The sequence below is a fragment of the Scyliorhinus canicula genome, chromosome 3 (assembly GCF_902713615.1).
Source record: "Scyliorhinus canicula chromosome 3, sScyCan1.1, whole genome shotgun sequence".
NCBI lineage: Eukaryota > Metazoa > Chordata > Chondrichthyes > Carcharhiniformes > Scyliorhinidae > Scyliorhinus > Scyliorhinus canicula.
Genome location: NC_052148.1, coordinates 229,761,905 through 229,779,491, shown reverse-complemented (window position 1 = coordinate 229,779,491; position 17,587 = coordinate 229,761,905). Strand labels below are relative to the sequence as shown.

The following is a 17,587-nucleotide window of genomic DNA, read 5'->3' as shown; positions in this document are numbered from 1 at the left end:
TTTTGACGCCAGCCTCACGATTTCTCCCGGTTTGGGAGAATCTCGCCCCTTATTTCCTCAGCCTTACATAAGTCTCCTTCTTCCTCTTAACAAGACATTCAACCTCTCTTCTCAACCATGGTTCCCACACTCGACCATCTCTTCCTTGCCTGACAGGGACATACATATCAAGGACACGTAGTATCTGTTCCTTGAACAAGTTCCACATTTCAATTGCGTCCTTCCCTGACAGCCTATGTTCCCAATTTATGCACTTCAGTTCTTGTCTGACAGCATCGTATTTACCCTTCCCCCAATTTTAAACCTTGCCCTGTTGCACGCACCTAACCCTCTCCATTACTAAAGTGAAAGTCACAGAATTGTGGTCACTATCTCCAAAATGCTCCCCCGCTAACAAATCTATCACTTGCCCTGGTTCATTTCCAAGTACCAAATCCAATATGGCCTCCCCTCTGGTCGGGCAATCTACATACTGTGTTAGAAAAGCTTCCTGGACACACTGCACAAACACCACCCCATCCAAGCTATTTGATCTGCACAAACACCACCCCATCCAAACTATTTGATCTCAAGAGTTTCCACTCAATATTTGGGAAGTTGAAGTCACCCATGACTAAAGCGTGCCCCGATCAGCACAGAAAGAACCCTCTTCACCACGGACCATCTCCACAGGCATCGGGGCTCTCCATGCCCTATCTCCTCCTCACCTTCCTCCCCCCCCCCCCCCCCCCCCCACACACACACACCCCCACGAATCAGCGCAGGGGCCTTCCTCTCCACCAACAAACAGAATGGGAACCCTGCCCTCAGGATCCAACCCCTGCTACTGTCCCTGGCACAGGATGGCACAGCCAGGTTGGCACTGCCGGGTCGGCAGGATTGTATATTACATGTAAATAATTATATCTAATGGAATGCTAGCCTTTACATCTAGAGAATTGCAATATAAAGCCACAGGGTTTATGCTGCAGCTATACAAAACCCTGGTTAGACCCCACTAGTAACGCTGTGAGCAGTTCTGAGCACAACACCTTAGGAAGGATATTTTGGCCTTGGAGGCAATGTAAGTTTACAAAAATGGTATCTGGAATACAAGGTTTGAGTTACGAGAAGAGATTACTCGGATTAGACCTGTTTTCACTAGAATTTAGGTTAAGGGGTGATCTGATCAAAGTATTCAATCCATTAACAGGGAAAGCCAGGGTAGATAAAGATAAACTATTTCCACTAGTTGGAGATTCGAAAACTAGGGGGCACAGTAAAAAATTAGGGCTAGGTCGTTCAGGAGAAATGGTAGGAAGAACATCGTGACTCAAAGGGTGGTAGAGATGAACTCTCTCCCACAAATGACAGTTGAAGCTAGGTCAGTTGTTAATTTTCAATCTGAGATAGATAGATTTTGTGAAGCAAACAGGTTAAGGGATATGGGCCAAAGGCCCATGATCTATGACATATGATTATGTCATAAATCAACAACGATTTTGTTAAATGGCGGGACATCCGAGAGGGCCTGAATGGCCTACTCCTGTTCCTATATTCCTATATAAATGTATTAAAATGTATAAAAATGAGGTTCTCACCCTTTGTGGGCGTGAACTTGATTACATCACCTGAGAGGGATGTGGAAAATGGGGAAACCAGAGACTGGATTCTCTGTTGCCCGACACCGATATCGTAATCGGCAATTGGGTGGAGAATCCCTGTTTACGACCGAATCGGGGACGGCGCCTGTTTTCAGATGCTGCACCCAATCCAAAACGGCATCATAGAGGAATATGCCGCACGCCGTTGGGACGGCCTCAGGACGTTACCTGAAGGCCCTCCCCCTGATGGGCCGAGTTCCCAACAGTGCGCAACACGTGTGCTCTCAGTTTTCATGAACACGGGGTGGCTAGGGGTGTCCAGGGGGGGCACTATCTTGCAGTTCGGGTCCACGTGCGGCCAGCGCCGCGAACACCGCAGATCGTCACCATGCGCATGCGTGGCCATGGACCCGACAATTCTCCAGGCGTTTATATCGGGAAGGCCGTGCATTTTACGTGGCGCGGCTGCTGGCCCTTCACAGAGGATTGGTGCTGGGGCCTCGCCAATTTAGACACTTTTTCCGGATATAGCCTCAAATCGGAGAATCCAGCCCAAGACCTCTGTGGCGGGAATCTCATTTCTGATTCTCAAGAAATGTTGTGCCTGCATCTGTCATCAGTGCGAACAGTGCAACATAGCTCCCAATTAAACCAATGGACTCTTCTTCGGAACTGCACTATAAATTTTGCCTGATTAAATTTCTGTAATTAGTGCCTCTAGCTTTTATTCAAATAACAGAATAGATACTACTGGAAACAAAGAAGAAATATTTGGGCAGCCGGGCTGTCTAAATGTTTCTGATTACTGAGACATTTGCATCAAAATATCAAGTCCAAGTATTCAAGTACAAGCTGCAGTTAGGGTATTAAAACATAGTTAAGTGAGTAACTCACATTATTGCAAAATATGAAAATTTGACGTTTATTTTGTTAAAATTGAATTGGGCTTTAGAAATTAATCACCGAAGGAAAAATGGTAAATTACAAACTTGCAGCAAATATTGTGAACTATTGTTGGGAATCTATTAGCCAAATAGTTCAATTATATTGATGGGTTTGCATAGACATGCTCATTTTTAAAGATGGATGTGAGAATTTTAATGATAGATCGACAGAAACATACTTTAGATCATCAATAACTTTAGCTTGTTCATTTAATTCCCTGATGTCCACTAAACGTTTGACAAACTTTCTTCCTCTTGAATCTGTAGCTTGGCTCCCAGCCGTGCCCTGTCTTCGATGGTCATAAGCTTCCTATAAAAATAAAATTAGATGATGAATTTCAACTAGTTAAGTAGAGAATTTAAAATGTTGAAAATGTTGCTGTTTTCATTGGCCCCAAGTGATGTACAATTTCACAACAAAACCTACAGCATGCAGAAAGACAAACAAATCAAGTGTTTCATTGAAATAGCTTTTCATATAAATTTTAGATAACTGAGTGCAACTGGTCTAAAGCACAAACATAATTTAGGAGAACATTTTAAAATTTGGACTGACAGATTTAACTGTTATATACACTATGCCAAGAGCAAGACTAGGATGCTTTTAACAGTTAAAATTTAGTGGGTGATAAATCTCAGGACCAGACAAAGTTTTTGCCAGAAAAGAGTATTGTTGGTGGTAAGACCAAGGAACTGCTTTACAAATTGTTTTCATCTGTATTCCGTATAATAAAGGAGGGTGATTTGGTTTAGTAATCTCTGGACTTTAATTAGATGAGTAGATTTTAATTTATGCATTACTACAGTTTACAGCTGACATTACCATGTAAGAAACGTACAAAGAATAGTCCCATCTGTTTTTGCTGTCAGTATTCAAAAATAATGAGCTGTAAACATAAAAAGCTGACAAACTACAGTGCTACAAATGAAATGTATTTATTGTACAACAACTTAAATTTTCCATAAATTAGCACTATCATGATTACTGCAAGCAATGGGGAAGAAATAGATGATTGAGTGTGTGGAAGAAAACCACAAGCTTTTTTACATTGTCTCAAATGCTCTTCATGTAATCTAAACTATATTAAGACAGCCAGAATCCTCTAAATGCGTGATATCCAAGAAAAATGTATTAAATTGACTGAGAAACACAAATTATATGTTCTATGGTGAGCTGCAAAAAGGAATGAATAGAAAAAAGATTCATACAAGGGTATTTGGGACAGCAATAACATTTATTTATTAGTCAATGTCTGTCCAAATAAGAGCAAATAACCTTCTGTGGAATATCTAAATCATTATGGAAAGAAAGGTCAGGAGATTGAGATCACCATCTTAAAATGTCTTTTATTACAACACCCTGCTTGCTTTTGGGGAAGACGTCTAAAGGAAGGACATCTGAAGGCAGCAACAAAGCAACGTGCCTCTCTCTCTACTAAAGTAAACTCTGCCTGCTTATATCATAACATGGATAACAGAAATTCTAAAGAAGATTTCAAATTTCAAAGTTGCATTTCCAGGAAAAGACCAAGGGCCAATGTTCAAAGAACTACCTCAGTCACAAACAGCAGCCAAGGATTCATAACGTGAACTCTCTATTTATTTGTCTTTTATCATTAAATCTTCATTTGGCCAAAAGTTAATCTCCTTTACTTTGTAACTTGTAACTTTACATGTGTTGCAATGGTTGGAATGTGTATTACCTTTTTAAATATTTTAATATCTTTACCCGGTTGGGTTTTTAGCACAGTAAAAAATAATTCCTTCGTGTTTAAACTCAAGAAAGCCTGTTGCACTGAGTTCTTTATAATTATCAAGTAACTGGTTAAGTCTGGTTAACTGGTTCCCGTACCAGCCTCCCCGGACAGGTGCCGGAATGTGGCGACTAGGGGCTTTTCACAGTAACTTCATTGAAGCCTACTCGTGACAATAAGCGATTTTCATTCATTTCATTTCAAGTACCAACACAGTACATTCATGACCACGGCATAAATTTAAAAACCATGTTACAACCAACTGAAGAGTAGGAAAAAGGGGGATTCCTTGCACTCATCCTCACCAGATTGTTACACCAGTCCCAAGTGAACACCTCAAACATTACGCAATGACAATTAAAACTTTTTATGAAACTCAGAAAGATACATTTGCTCTTAGCCTGCGTATCAACGGAAACAATTGTTGAAATAGCTTCAATTATATAATGGTTATCAGCCTTCTTGATTCACTTACAGTCACGACAGTGGCAGACGTGTTGTCAATTTCATCCTCATCTGTTAAGTCAACCACGTTAATTGAGTTCAGGTCAGCGATGTCATCAATTTCTTCCTCACCTGTCAGAGTTGTCATTGTGTTACCCAAGGCATTAAGCCTTTTACCTATGTTGGGATCCATATGCACATCAATGCCGCACATTTTCCATAAAACATTCAATGTCCAGGTTCCTGCACTACTGCTGTCTGAAAAGAAAATATAAAGTTTTATCTGAATATTAAAGAAATATTATCCTGAAGTAGATTTTCTTTAAAGAAAGTTTGAAGTTTAGCATTGGAAGTTTGTGTTTCTCTGCAATTGTACTGACAAATTATTAATTAATTCAGATATATAGGACTCTTTTTTCCTTTGCTACTATTTTCCAGATTTTCTGGGGGCAGCACGGTAGCACAAGTGGATAGCACTGTGGCTTCACAGCGCCAGGGTCCCAGGTTTGATTCCCCGCTGGGTCACTGTTTGTGCAGTGTCTGCACGTTCTCCCCGTGTCTGCGTGGGTTTCCTCCGGGTGCTCCGGTTTCCTCCAACAGTCCAAAGACGTGCAGGTTAGGTATATTGGCCATGATGAATTGCCCTTAGTGACCAAAAAGGTTAGGAGGGGTTATTGGGTTACGGGCATAGAGTGGAAGTGAGGGCTTAAGTGGGTTGGTGCAGACTCGATGGGCCGAATGGGCTCCTTCTGCACTGTATATTCTATGTTCTATGTTCTAACATATGGCATTGAATATATGTATTGCTTACAGCATTAATAGAGCTATACATCTGGATTACCCATCCTTAACATTACATAGCCAAATACATTTAACAATCACCAGATTTGGCCAAATGGCTAACTGCATTTTTGATTCTTAAATTAAAAATGAGTAACCAGTACTTTTACTGGGCATGATGTATCAAAGCGCATATACATGCACTTCAAACTCTTTGTGCTTTTGTTGGTAAAATGACAAGATGAAAATACTTTTTTATTTTGATTTGTATGCTGTACTTTCTTTATTTGTTATTTACTGGGTTTCTGGTAAAATAACATGTAACATTGGTGAATATTCCAGAATTCAGCACCATGGAAATACTAGGAATATTGTATGGAGAAGGAAAGCCATCACTGGGGACAGCCTGAAGAATCAGAATGTTTACTGTGTGCCAGCAAAAAAAAATAAACCCAATCAATAACAAACACCTTCATGACAAAGGGCACACAACTTCCAAACAGGCTCTAAAGGGATAGCAGGGATGGATCTAGCATCGATATAAATATTGTGAGTATCAGCAATCACTCCAATGAAGACACAACACTGGTCACAACTGCTGGACAGAAACCAAGAAGCTGCCCGAAGATGTGCCGATGTCTGAATGCCTTTCTCCTTCACTCCACAAGACCCCATTGCCCAGACTCCATCTCTTTAACCCTCAATTTCAGAGCTCCCCATCTCTATTTCAGAGTCACGCAGATAACAATTATAGCAACAAGTTCAATGACTCCTGCCCTTACTAATTCTTCTAGTTATTCTTCAACTTTAGGCTTGATTGCATATGATTTTTAAACATATCTCAATTCCAGTCATAGAGTCTAGTGAATCTTCAAACACCTTCTCATGCGTCTTCAGAAGCTGTTGCAAGTTGCTCTTTGAATCCACTAATTGGTCGACTGTTTCCCAGTTAAGCCTAATCTTAGCCAACCATGCTCTGCCAAATAGAGCAAGAAAGTTCCCATGGATAATGTGAAGAGATCTCTTCTTTTAAGTTGCAAGTGGTCTTGGTGCATTAAAATTCTGCTGAATTCTGCAGTTTGTAGTCTGCAAGGCTTTCACAGTGTATCTAATACAATGCAAGTTGCATGGGACTGTCAAACTATGTGTGTTTTTTGCAGGTAGTATTTTATTTTAATAAATTTAGCGTACCCAATTCATTTTTCCAATTAAGGGGCAATTTAGCATGGCCAATCCACCTAGCCTGCACATCTTTGGGTCGTGGGGGCGAAACCCACGCAGACACGGGGAGAATGTGCGAACTCCACACGGACAGTGACCCAGATCGAACCTGGGACCTCGGCGCCATGAGGCAGCAGGACTAACCCACTGCGGCACTGTGTTGCCCTTGCAGGTAGTGTTAATGCTTTAGTGTAAAACCCACAACATTTCTTGATTTTGCTGCAAGTCACATGAATTTGTTATTGCTTCACTTGCCATAGCTCAACATTTTTGATCAAAATTTCTGATGTTAATGAGTCAGGTGCTGATGTGGATAATTAAATAAGAACATAAATTACCTGCTGAAGCTTGCCCAGTAGTCCGTGAACATACTTCATATGTCCCATCTGGTACAACACCTGTTAAAAGTATCAAAATTAACTTAATTTTCATGGCAATTGCCCTATCGTGGACAGACATTTTTCCAGTCTGCTGGATTACTATTTACAGAGTTCTCAGTGGCAATAAAACCTGTTTGAAAAAAAACTGTTTCTTACTAGATCAAAGCCAAAGTGGCAAGTTGAAGAAAAGACTTCCTAATCTTTTGATGCACAATCAATGGACATGAAACGTAGATGAAGTCCGAACGAAAGGCTTTAATTAGCAAGAAGTGGACCCGGCAGCAGACGTACAGAAAATGGCTGGCTGCCGGGGAACACGGGTTCTTATACCCCGCCTCGTAGGCGGAGCTACCTTCCTCTCAGCCAATCGGCTGAGAGGCACACAATGCCTGGGCCAATGGGCAGCGAGCCCTCTGCACCAATGGCAGCTCACACTCCCAGGTACCGTAATACCCCTAGTCATACTACCACATCTTTCATCTGAATGAAAAAGTGTGGTTGTAGAAGCTGGTTGTGTGCTACTTTGGTCAAGGCAGTGAGATAAAGAATTGGAATTAGATTGTAACACGCATAGTGGGTCAGCAACCTGTAGTTAAATCATTAACGTAAAAGGAAAGGTGAACAAGCTCTTCTCTTGAGAATAGTGTAAGGAACCTCTTTTAAATCCTTGTCTGATTCTCGTGACCTTTGTAATTACTGTCTTGCTGGCTGCTGCAACATTGTGGATTTTGGGATTAAGCTTTTGAAGCCACACCGCTGGAAGCTGCTAGTTGAACTGGCCCAACCAAGGTGATTCCCCTCCATGAAGTCAGCTGTGTGGCAGGGTCCTGTGATGTCATTTTAATGGACTTGGCCAACAGCCAATCAGTTCTTCTGGAATTCCAGGACATATTCTACTCTCGATTGCGATTGGTGAAGCCTTCAGAAGCTTCCAGAAAGTTCTGAAAAGAAAGGCAGGCTGACTCTCAGGTTTTAGTTTAATTTTTGGGACAGAGTTGAAGAAAGCTTTTAAGTTCTCTCTCCCTAAAGGGGGTGGATCTCTCTCAAACCCCCAGTGGGAGGCTTTGTTTCCTCCTCAGCTGAGCTGGTAGGCATTCTTTGTGATATTGTTTTCCAAGTTAGTTTTCGGTTCGATCAAGAAGCCAGAGAGTATAAGCCCTGATCTTTCTGATCTGACGGGTCTCTGTCTAAAGGTGCAAAGTAAAGGCCTTTCTCTCTCTACAGCCAGATTGACTAAAGTAAGTTCAATCCAGCAGCAGCTGCAGGCAGGGCCAGAGGTTTAAAAACCTACCTTTAAAATTCATGTTGAGTTTTACTCAGTGAGGTTGGTAGTCCATCTGGTGGACAAAGTTAGAATTGCACGGACCTGAGGGAAATTTTCTCTGTGAAAACCAAAGTCAGTGGAAGTGAAGGTGACTCCAGAGGAAGTCTGACAGCCTGACAGTACTAACTGAAGATAGATCATAAACAATCTAAGCCAACGGAGGATTTGCAACCCCTTGTGTTCGGGCCTCACCTAGAAAGACCACAACCTCAGCAGTGAAGATACCCATCTTTCATTCCCAGTTTAATCCCTGTTATTTTGAACTTTTCCTACCCCCTCCACTGAATGTCTGTCTGGGTAGAGGGTGGGACAGGGCTAGGGGAATAATTAGATTAGTAAGCCGCTGTTCCATTTTTTTGCCATTACATTTTTATCCTTTCTCTTGCTATAAATAAGGTTTTTAAAATGTTTTACTTACAAATCTGGTAAGTCATTGGTGCAGTTGAGACTCAAAGATTTCAGGGAAATCTACAAATTATTGGTCAATTCCCTTATGTTGGGATTCTGGAACCTGTGGGGCTGGAATAGACCGTGTACCAGCTCAGGGTGTCGTAACAATAGAAGAACAATGACCTGACCTGGAGATGTCTAAAATATTTTGATAGATGAGATACAGAGAAGATGACTCTATTTGTTGGCGAATTCAAAATTCAAAATTAGGAGCCATAAATATAAAATAATCAATATTTCAAATTCAGGAAAAACCTTTTTACATAGAGTGTTGCGAATGTGGATCCCAGCACCACATGCAGTGGTTGAGGAGAATAGCGTAGATGAATTGAAGAGGGTGCTAGATAAATAAACAAAGGAAAATCTATGGGTTTAGAGGCAGCTGGCTATTTCAATGATCACCTGCCTTTGGTCAGGTGTGAAACCAGAAGTGTGCAGAAAGGCCAGTTAAGAACTAGTTTGAACTCAAAAGATTTGTTTGGATAACCCTTTGGATATGATCCCCGGAATACCTTTGTGAGAGTTAAGGCCCCATTTGGGGTAGGTAAGGCCCTTTTGGGATTGTTAAAATAATCCTGATTTTAGTCCATTAACTCCTTAGAATTCTCATAACTCTTTGGCGCCGTCAAAGCTGTCAATGCCACTGAGTTTTAAATTTAATTTAAAAAACAATCTGAAATGCTTGATATTTCCTTCTGTCTGTAAACATAAGCCTGAGGATTAGAGGATTTGTGCTGTAATTACTAATTTTGCAAAATAACATTGTCGCAGTGGGAAACCTATTAAGTGAGCAGTTTCATTGATAGCTCCAAGTGATTATAAAGTAGAAATATTTGTTTTCATACCAGATTGGTTGAAGGACTGTCTGTGCATCAAACATTGTTTTTGATCAATAGACACCAAGTTCCTCAGGGTAGTGTCCTAGGCCCAACCAACTTCAGCTGCTTCATCAATGACCTTCCTTCCATTATAAGGTCAGAAGTGGACATGTTAACTGATGACTGCACAATGTTCAGCACCATTAATGTGTCCTCAGACACTGAAGCAGTCCATGGCCAAATTCAGCAAAATCTATATATTATCCATGCTTCGGTTGACAAGTAACATTCGTGCCACACAAGTGTCAGGCAGTGACCAGCTTCAACAAGAGAGAATCTAACTATCACCCCTTTACATTCAATGTCATTACTATTGCTGAATCCTCCGTTATCAACATCCTGGGGGTTACCATTGACCAGAAACTGAAATGGACTAGCCATATAAATAACTGTGGCTACAAGTGCAGGTCAGAGGCTAGAATTCCTGCAGCGAGTAACTCACCCCCTGACTCCCCGTGTACATTATTTATAAAGCATAAGTCAAGAGTGGATGGAATACTCTCCACTTGCCTGGATGAGGGTGGGTGATGTTGATGTTGTACCAACAACATTCAATAAGTTTGACATCATCCAAAACAATGCAACTTGCTTGATTGGAACCCCGTCCATGAATATTCACTCCATCCACCACCAAGTATAGTGGCAGCGGTGTTTACAATCTACAAGATGTAATACAGGAACTCACCTAGGCTCCTTAGTCAGCACCTTCCCAACCCATGACCACTATCATTTAAAAATGCAAGGTCAGCTGATGCATGGGAACACCACCACCTGGAAGCTCATCTCCAAGCCACACACCACCTTGACTTGGAAATATATTGGCAATACATCACTGTCACTGGGTCAAATTCATGGAATTCCCTTCTTGATAGCACTGTGAATGTACCACTGCATGGACCACTGCAGCAGTCCAAGAAGGCACCTCCCCGTGGCCTGCTCAAGGGTAATTAGGTTATGCATTAAATGCTGACCTAGCCAGCAATGCCCAGATCCCATGAAGATAAAAAACATAATTTTACATCAGCATGGCTCCTAAGGTTTGCCCATGGTGGACACTGGGTGAGTTGGCATGGAGGAGGTAAGGCAAAGGGTGGTGGATGAGGGGGCATGGGTCTGCATGAGTTGGCATAGTGGCTATAAAGGACCATGGGGGGGGGTTTGTGGGTCATGCGGGGGGGGGGGGTGTTCATGGCGGGCATGAGGTGCCATGGGTATGAGAGGCTAATAGGGGTAGGTAGGGGGTCACAAGGTGGCACAAGGGAATGGGGGGGGCCATAGGGGCTGGGTAGAGGGACATGAAGTGCCATATATTGGCATGGAGGGGGGCATAGGGAGCATGTGGGGAGGTGGGGGTTAAGGGCTGGAGAGCTGTTGTAACTTATTTTTATTGCATCAATGAGTTTCAGACCACCACCATCCTGTGGTGGAAAGAAAACACACCTCAGTTCACTTCTAATCCAAGGTCCCTCTGTTCCCCTACACTTCTCAATATCCTACCATTTATTGTGCATTCCCTTGCCTACTTTGTCCTTCCCAATTGTATAACCAACTCTTCTCCATATTAAATTGCATTTGACACTTCTGTGCCCATCTGATATGCCCATTGATATCTTCCTGGAGTATCAGTGTTGGAGCACAAAGTTGGGCCTTCCGCAAAAACTGCCTGCACTCCAGCAGCCTCATCGCTTATTCTGGGTGCGGCGGGTCTGACTTCTAAATCCTGTCCATCCACTTTTAGATAAATTGTGGTTTGAGAAGGCGGAGGGTAGTTTGGAGGGCATGAGAGGGAATAGAGTGAGAGAATAAATAAGTAGAAAACTCACAGGCATTCATTACTGTATCTCCCTGTAGTTCTGGTTTCCAGTCATCCCAGCTAGTTTCAAATCCATCAGCAAATCGTATGCAGAAATTTTTAAAATGACCTTTGCTGACTAGGGATTCAGATGAGCAAGCAGTGATCAAGGTGCTCTCAATGGTAAGAACCATAGCCGACCCAGGATCAAAATCAATACTGTGATTACCCTGCAAAAAACAACCAAATTCACTGTTAAAAAATGACATCATCCAACAAAGAACTATTTTTATAATGTGCCTTTCACAAAACTGAATATCCCAAGACTGTACAGATGCATGCGAAATCAAAGTATGACACCAAACAACATAAGGATATCCGGGGTCAGATGACCAAAAGCCTGGTCAGACAGGTATATTTTAAGAAAGCAAGACAGAGGGGTGGACAAGTTTGGAGAGTGAATTTCAGAGCTGGTGCAGAAGCAACTGAAGCAACCAATTCTGGAGCAATTAAAACTGGAGATGCACAAGAGGCCAGAATTGTAAAAATTGCAGGTACCTCGTAAGGTTGTAAGACAGGAGTTGCTTAGAGGGCTGGAAAAGGGCAAAGCCACGAGGGATTTGAGACGAGGATGAGAATTTTAAAATGAAGGCATTGCTGGTGGAGAGTTAATGTAGACCAGTGAGCACTTGGTTGCTTGGAGAGCAAGACCTTCTCAAATTTAAGACAAGGGCAGCTGAGTTTTGGATGACCTCAAATTTACAGAGGGAAAAATGTATTTGGTCAGCCAGGAATGCATTAGAATAATTGAGTCTAGTGGTAACGAAGATGTGAATGAGGGTTTCAGCAGCAGATGAGCTGGAACAGGGGTGAAAGTTGGGTGATGTTGCAGAGGTGAAAATAAGCAGTCTTAGTGGTGGCACAAATATGCCGTTGGAAGATCATCCCGGCAACCAATGTGACCCCAAGATTAGCTGGGATAGAGTCAGATGGTTGGGAAACATAGTTTGTAGTGGGGGGCTGAAAATAATGGCTTCGGACTTCCTAATATTAAAGTAGAAAGTATTTCAATTACACAAATAATGTCAAATTTTATATGCATTCCCATGAACACATTTTTACCATAGTTCAGCCTGAAATTAGTTGGTTACTTCTATCCGAACAAAAATGTTTAATTTTGTCGTTATCTTAATGAAGATGAAAACTTTTGTCTTTAACGATGGACAGAGGAAAAGCAGAGGAACGTGTTGAATCTAATAATAATGCCAATATCAAAAAATATTTTTTAGGTTTTAACTTTCAAAAAGTTACGGTGTCAATAATGCCAACATTGTGATATCCATATTGTTTTTAGGTCTATAACAAAAATCACAAGTAATATTTTCCAAATTTAATTGCAACATTGGGACAATTTGAACCAGTCTTGCTGCTAAATAATTTGTTATTTAATGTTAGTATTTACTTTTTATAATATTAATAAGTTGGCTTCAAATATAATTAAAATAATAATATTTAGTGTTATGTGGTGTACTAGTTTATTTGTGCTTCTGGTACTGTTCTCAGAGAGGTCCAGAACCAAATCAAAGAGTTAAGCACAGGAAGAGGAGTGAAGGTCAGGAAATGTAACATGGAGGATGTAAGAGCTGGAATACAGATGGAGCAGCACACAAGACCACTTTGAAGTCATAGTGCAATAGGATCACTTTCCTATTATTTGACACAGTAACTTCATTGAAGCCTACTTGTGACAATAAGCTATTATTATTATTATTGACACGTTATAGCTGTAAAGTCTGAAACTTGAGGGCAGGTATGCAGTCTGGCGAGATTGGCTGGATTTATTCTATAACTATATTCTATAAATATAGCAGGCATGGTCTACGGGCTGTTCACGCCGACAGGATATTTCAGTCCCACACTGGCACAGGTTTCCCAGCAACGAGGGGTGCAGTCACCGGGAAATCCTGTTGACAGCGGCGGCATCAATAAATCCTGCTGGTGGGCTATCTCCGCTGCCGAAAAACACGCGACGGGTTGGTTGGTAAACCCCACCAATAATTCCAGTATTTGTGTTTTCTGGTTGAGCCTCTTCATGCGGGTTAATTGGCAGCTGACCGTCACAACAATTAAAAGTACCATGAACCCAAGTCACTTTCACATGAAAGATGGGTGAGAAGAAGTAGTGTCTAGGAGCAGTGTATAGACCCCCAAACAGTAGCTACACTGTAGGAAAGGGTGTAGATCAACAAAAAGCAGCTGTAAATAGAACAGAGCAATAATTATGGGTGACTTTAATCTTCATGTAGATTGGTTTAATCAAGTTGGTAAGGGCAGTTACAACAATTAATTCATAGAGTGCGTTAGGGATAGTTTCCCAGAGAAATATGCCATGTAGCCAACCAGGTAACAGGCTATCTTGGTAATGGGTAACGAGGCAGATTTAATAAATGACCTCAGAGTAATAGTACCCTAGTAGTGATCATAATACAATAGAATTTAGTATTCAGTTTCAGAGTGAGAAACTTGGATTGGAAACAATTGTGTTTACATTAAATAAAGAGAATTACAATGAAATGAGGTTAGAATTAGCTAAAATGGATTGGGTTGATAAATTAGCAGACAGTAAAAAGCAGTGGCAAACATTTAAAAAGATAATTGATGATTCTCAGCAAAATTATATCCCAGTAAGGAGGAAAGATTCTAAGAGGGGGGATAAACCAACCATGGCTAACCAAGGAAGTGAAGGAGAGTATCAAGATTAAGGAAAAAGCATATAAGGAGGCAGAAGTTGGTGATTGCCCTGAAGATGAAATACATTCAGAATCCAGGAAAGGAGGACTAATAATATAATAAAGACATAGAAAGTAAACTACGAGGACAAACTAGCAAGGAATATAAAAACTGACAATACGAGTTTCTTTAAATATATAAAAAGGAAGAGACAGGTCAAAGTGAACATAGGCCACTTAAAAAATTAATCCAGGAAGATACTTATAAGAACATAAGAACATAAGAACTAGGAGCAGGAGTAGGCCATCTGGCCCCTCGAGCCTGCTCCGCCATTCAATGAGATCATGGCTGATCTTTTGTGGACTCAGCTCCACTTTCCGGCCCGAACACCATAACCCTTAATCCCTTTATTCTTCAAAAAACTATCTATCTTTACCTTAAAAACATGTAATGAAGGAGTCTCAACTGCTTCACTGGGCAAGGAATTCCATAGATTCACAACCCTTTGGGTGAAGAAGTTCCTCCTAAACTCAGTTCTAAATCTACTTCCCCTTATTTTGAGGCTATTTATTTTGGGGAACAAGGAAATAGCAGAGGATTTAAACAGGTATCTTGCATCAGTCTTTATAGTGGGAGATACTTTGAACATCCCATTAATACTACAGAATACAGGGGAGGAATTAAATACCATCATCATCACTAGGGAAGTAGTATTAGACAAACTAATGGGGCTAAAGGCAGATAAGTCCCCTGGCTCTGATTGCTTGTATCCTAGGATCCTAAAAGAAATAGCTACAGAGGTAATGGATAAATTGGTTATAATTTTCTAAAAGAACCCTTGTATTCTGGAGATGTACCGGACAATTGGAAAACTGCCAATGTGACACCCTTTTCATAAAAGGGGGGGGGGGGGCAAAAAGAGGGTAACAAGAGGCCAATTAGCCTAATATCTATTGTTGGAAAAATGTTGGATCAATTATTAAGGAACTAATAACAGCACATTTGGAAACCATAATCTAATCAAGCATATTCAGAACGGCTTCACGAAAGGGATATCATGTCTGACTAACTTACTAGAGTTTTCGAGGAAGTCTCAACCAGAGTGGATAGAGGGGAACCAGTAGATGTGTTGTATTTGAACTTCCAGAAAGTGTTCGACAAGGTACCTCATAAAAGCTTATGTCATAAGACGGTATTGGAGGTAGTATATTGGCATGATTAGAGAATTGGCTAAAGAGCAGGAAACAGCGAGTGGGGATAAGGGGTTCTTTTTCAGGTTGGTGACTTGTAACCAGTGGGGTTCCAGAGAGATCAGTGCTGGGACTGAAATGGTTTACAATGTTAATGACTTAGAGGAAGGAAGCAAATATACTGTAGCTCATATTTGCAGTTGACACAAAAATAGGTGGGTAGGCAAGTTGCGAGAGGGGTACAAACAGTTTACAAAGAGATACTGATAGGTTAAGTAAGTGGTGAAAAAGTTGGCATATGGAGTATAATATGAGAAAATGTGAAGCTGTTCATTTTGGAAGGGAGGACAAAAGAACAAAGTATTATTTAAATGGAGAAAAACTGCAAAAGCTGCAACACAAAAAGAGTTGGGGATACTCGTGCATGAAACACAGAAAGGTATCACACAGATGCAGCAGGTAATCAGTAGAGCTAATGGAATGTTGGTCCTTAGATTGGAGCATAAGAGTATGCAAGTCTTGCTGTAAATGTACATGGTACTGGTGGGACCACACCTGTGAGTACTTTATTTAAGTAAAGATATTATTTTATTGGAGGCGGTTCAGAGAAGGTTCACTAGGATGATGCCCGGTATGGAGGGATTGTCTTATGAGCTACTCATTGGAATTTAGAAGAATGAGGTGATCTCATTGAAACAATTAGGATTCTTAACGAGTTTGACAGGGTAAATGCTGAGAGGATGTTTGAGACCTCGGGCGAAATTCTCCGCGGACCGACGTGACGCCCATTCCCGGCGGGAAAAAGCGGTGCGGATGACTCTGGCATCAGGACCTTCTTTTAAGCCGGTAATCTCTGTTCCCGAAAGGGCCAGCAGCGGACTGACGCGATACGCGTCAGTTTCACCCGCTGCGGAAGTGGCGAGTCCCGGCGTTTGTGTGGTGGGGAGGGAGGAGGAAGAGAGACCCGGCGTTTGGGGAGGGGGGGGGAAGAGATACCCAGCATTGGGGGGGGGGGGGGGGGGGAGGAAGAGAGACCCGGTGTTGGGGGGGGGGGGGAGGAGGAGGAAGAGGGACCCGGCGTGGGGGGGGGGGGGGGGGGGAGGAGGAGGAGGAAGAGAGACCCGGCGTTGGGGGGGGGGGGGAGGAGGAGGAAGAGAGACCCGGCGTTGGGGGGGGGGGGGGGGAGAGAGACCCGGTGTGGGGGGGGGGGGGGGGGGGAAGAGACCCGGCGTTGGGGGGGGGGGGAAAGAGAGACCCGGCGTTGGGGGGGGGGGGGGGGGGAAAGAGAGACCCGGCATTTGTGGGGGGGGGAGGGGGGGAGAGGGAGAGAGGGAGGGAGGGAGAGGGGGAGAGAAGAAGGTTGCGGCGTTGAGAGGAGGAGAGGGGAGTTACCTGCGTTGAGAGGAGAGGGGGTTACGGCGTTGAGTTGAGAGGAGGGGGAGTTACCTGTGTTGAGAGGAGAGGGGGGGTTACCTGCGTTGAGAGGAGAGGGGGGGTACCGGCGTTGAGAGAGGGGGGGGGCGGCGTTGGAGGGGGTAGGGGTGGTGAGGGGGGTAGGGGTGGTGAGGGGGTAGGGGCGTTGGAGGGGGTAGGGGTGGTGAGGGGGGGTTGGGGTAGGGGGCAGCGGCGTGCAGGGGGGGCGACGGATGGCCGGGGCCAACGCACCGTCGCCCCCTCTGCACGCCGCTGCCCCCTACCCCAACCCCCCCTCACCACCCCTACCCCCTCCAACGCCCCTACCCCCCTCCAACGCCCCTATCCCCCGCCCCACCACCCCTACCCCCTCCCCCCTCCCCACCACCCCTACCCCCCTCCCCACCACCCCTACCCTCCTCCAACGCCGCCCCCTCTCTCTCAACGGCGGTACCCCCCCCCTCTCTCAACGCCGCAACCCCCCCAAACGCTGCACCCCCCCTCCCCCCAAACGCCGCACCCACCCCTCACCCCCCAAACGCCGCACCCACCCCTCCCCCCCAAACGCCGCACCTCCCCCTCCCCCCCCCAAATGCCGCACCCCCCCACTAACACCGCAACCCCCCCCCACTAACGGAGGAAGGAAGGGGGGGAAGAGGAAGGAAGGGGGGGGGAGGAGGAAGGAAGGGGGGGGAGGAGGAAGG

At 43.4% G+C, this 17,587-nt stretch overlaps 1 protein-coding gene across 12 annotated transcripts in view; it reads right to left on the bottom strand.

Annotated features, from left to right (window-relative positions):
- Positions 1-17,587, bottom strand: part of kiaa1109 (KIAA1109 ortholog) — a 534,122-nt gene that overhangs the window by 114,119 nt on the left and 402,416 nt on the right. For all 12 annotated transcript variants that reach the window (XM_038792378.1, XM_038792369.1, XM_038792381.1 and 9 more), the window contains 4 exons: positions 11,582-11,780; positions 7,065-7,124; positions 4,757-4,983; positions 2,707-2,837 (listed from right to left, as the gene is read on the bottom strand). In XM_038792378.1, the coding sequence (XP_038648306.1) occupies positions 2,707-2,837; positions 4,757-4,983; positions 7,065-7,124; positions 11,582-11,780 (617 nt within the window). The remainder of the gene's footprint in view (positions 1-2,706; positions 2,838-4,756; positions 4,984-7,064; positions 7,125-11,581; positions 11,781-17,587) is intronic.